Here is a 1,637-nt window from a genome sequence, read left to right on the forward strand (position 1 = left end):
TTTTATGACATTGAAGGTCTATTCATTGTTTACCATTGTTAATGTTTACCATCATAATCACTACTGTAGGAGCAAGTTGATATAGTTTTACCAATGTTGTTTATCATTGTTAATGTTTATCTTATGGTTCTTTCATTCATTGTTTACCGTGTAATTTTCATTCCGTACAAGTTTGTCATATGGTTTTTTGTCCAACAGGCCATGGGTGACTCACCGCCCTACGACTACAGTCCAGATTTCTCATTTAATCCTACACCGCAGGGCATGAGTCCCCAGCAGTTATATGGTTTTCTTTCGTCCATGACTCCAGAGCAGAGAGCCATGGCTCAGAGTTATTGGGGTTCTGGAGCAGGGACATCTGCCTCACCATCTGGATTCCCGACGCCAGTTCCCACACCCGTGGGTACGACAGCAGCTCCCACACCTCGTACCACACAGCCTTCCACTCCTGTTACAGCTCGATCTACCACCTCTTCACATAGACGGCGCTCACGTAGTAGGTCTTCAGGGGGAGGTTGTTGTGGTGGTAGTGCCACAGATGCTGTGACACCACCACCACGTGAGCGTCGTCCTTCGCTCTCATCTGTTGATAGCACACCCATAGGGTCACCTTCCACTCCCTGGGGTGCACATGACCATGACAACAGCAAGATTTACACAATTAGGGATGGGGCACCAATAATGGATAGTGCAGGGAAGGCAATGAAGACACGCATTCGACAATTGTGCACTATACAGTTTCATGACTCTGTCATGACTAAATGGGATCAGCAAGACAAGGGAAAGAAAAATTATATAAACACAAAGATAAAGCAAGAGTTCCAGCCATCTGACCCTATGAATGTCGTCTCTAATGAGTGGATACAGTATACAGCTCGCATTTTGATGGGGCATCGTAGGTCAGAGGCGAGGGACGCATTCAGAGAGGGGAAGGAGAAACCTGTTTGGCTAGATGACAGGGAGTGGGCAGCCATTGCTCAGGAGCTCACCGAGACACCAGACAGGTTTCAACAACAAAGAGAGGCGGCAAGGGCAAGACTGCAAACAGTAGGGGCTTCTCATCTCGGGAGTGGTGGTTACGAAACCATGCGCCATGAATTCGTAAGTGTTTGTAGCAATTTTATTTATTTAAATGTATCTATGTGGGCTAAATGTTGATTTTTTAAAAGTTATAATTGTTAATCGTGTGTGCAGGAGTTGGCCATGAATCGCCCACCAAGCAGGCGAGAGGAGAAGTACGCTCACAAACATGGCCTTGTGGCCTTGTTTGAGATGCTTGAAGAAGAAGGAGAGACCGTCAATTGGGAGGCATTACCATGATGTAAGATGACCTTCAAACTAATGAAATATGATCAAAACATTTTTGAGTATTAATGTTTAATTTAATTTCTTGTTTGTCGATATCAGGAAAATATGCAAACGAGCACGGTTGTTTTTGTGCTCTATTGTAGACAGAATGGTGCTGTCTGTTTGCTGTTGTTGATCCTGCTCATTGCAGGCAGCTAGGCAACAGCCAGGCAGCACTATTCTGCCCAAAAAAAAAATTCTGCTACAGCGTCGGTATTTACCCCGGTATCAGCGTCGGTATATACATTGGTATAGATGCCGGTTTGCACTTCGGTATATAATCCGGTATA

The 1,637-nt window shown here is 45.0% G+C and overlaps 1 protein-coding gene across 1 annotated transcript; it reads left to right on the forward strand.

Moving 5' to 3' along the window:
• The first annotated feature begins 201 nt into the window (after positions 1-201).
• On the forward strand, positions 202-1,348 carry LOC147621166 (uncharacterized). The gene is made up of 2 exons (XM_086823748.1): positions 202-1,101; positions 1,195-1,348. Exons 1-2 carry the CDS (start codon positions 202-204, stop codon positions 1,318-1,320), a joined length of 1,026 nt encoding a protein of 341 aa, XP_086679874.1. The 3' UTR covers positions 1,321-1,348.
• The last annotated feature ends 289 nt before the right edge of the window (positions 1,349-1,637 follow it).

Source organism: Cibotium barometz, chromosome 30 (genome assembly GCF_041138505.1).
Source record: "Cibotium barometz isolate CiBa-2024 chromosome 30, ASM4113850v1, whole genome shotgun sequence".
Taxonomy (NCBI): Eukaryota; Viridiplantae; Streptophyta; class Polypodiopsida; order Cyatheales; family Cibotiaceae; genus Cibotium; species Cibotium barometz.

Coding starts and splice junctions, on each gene's coding strand:
- LOC147621166 (XM_086823748.1), top strand. CDS start 202: ATGGGTGACTCACCGCCCTACGACTACAGTCCAGATTTCTCATTTAAT. Junction 1,102..1,194: donor AAACCATGCGCCATGAATTC/GTAAGTGTTTGT, acceptor TCGTGTGTGCAG/GAGTTGGCCATGAATCGCCC.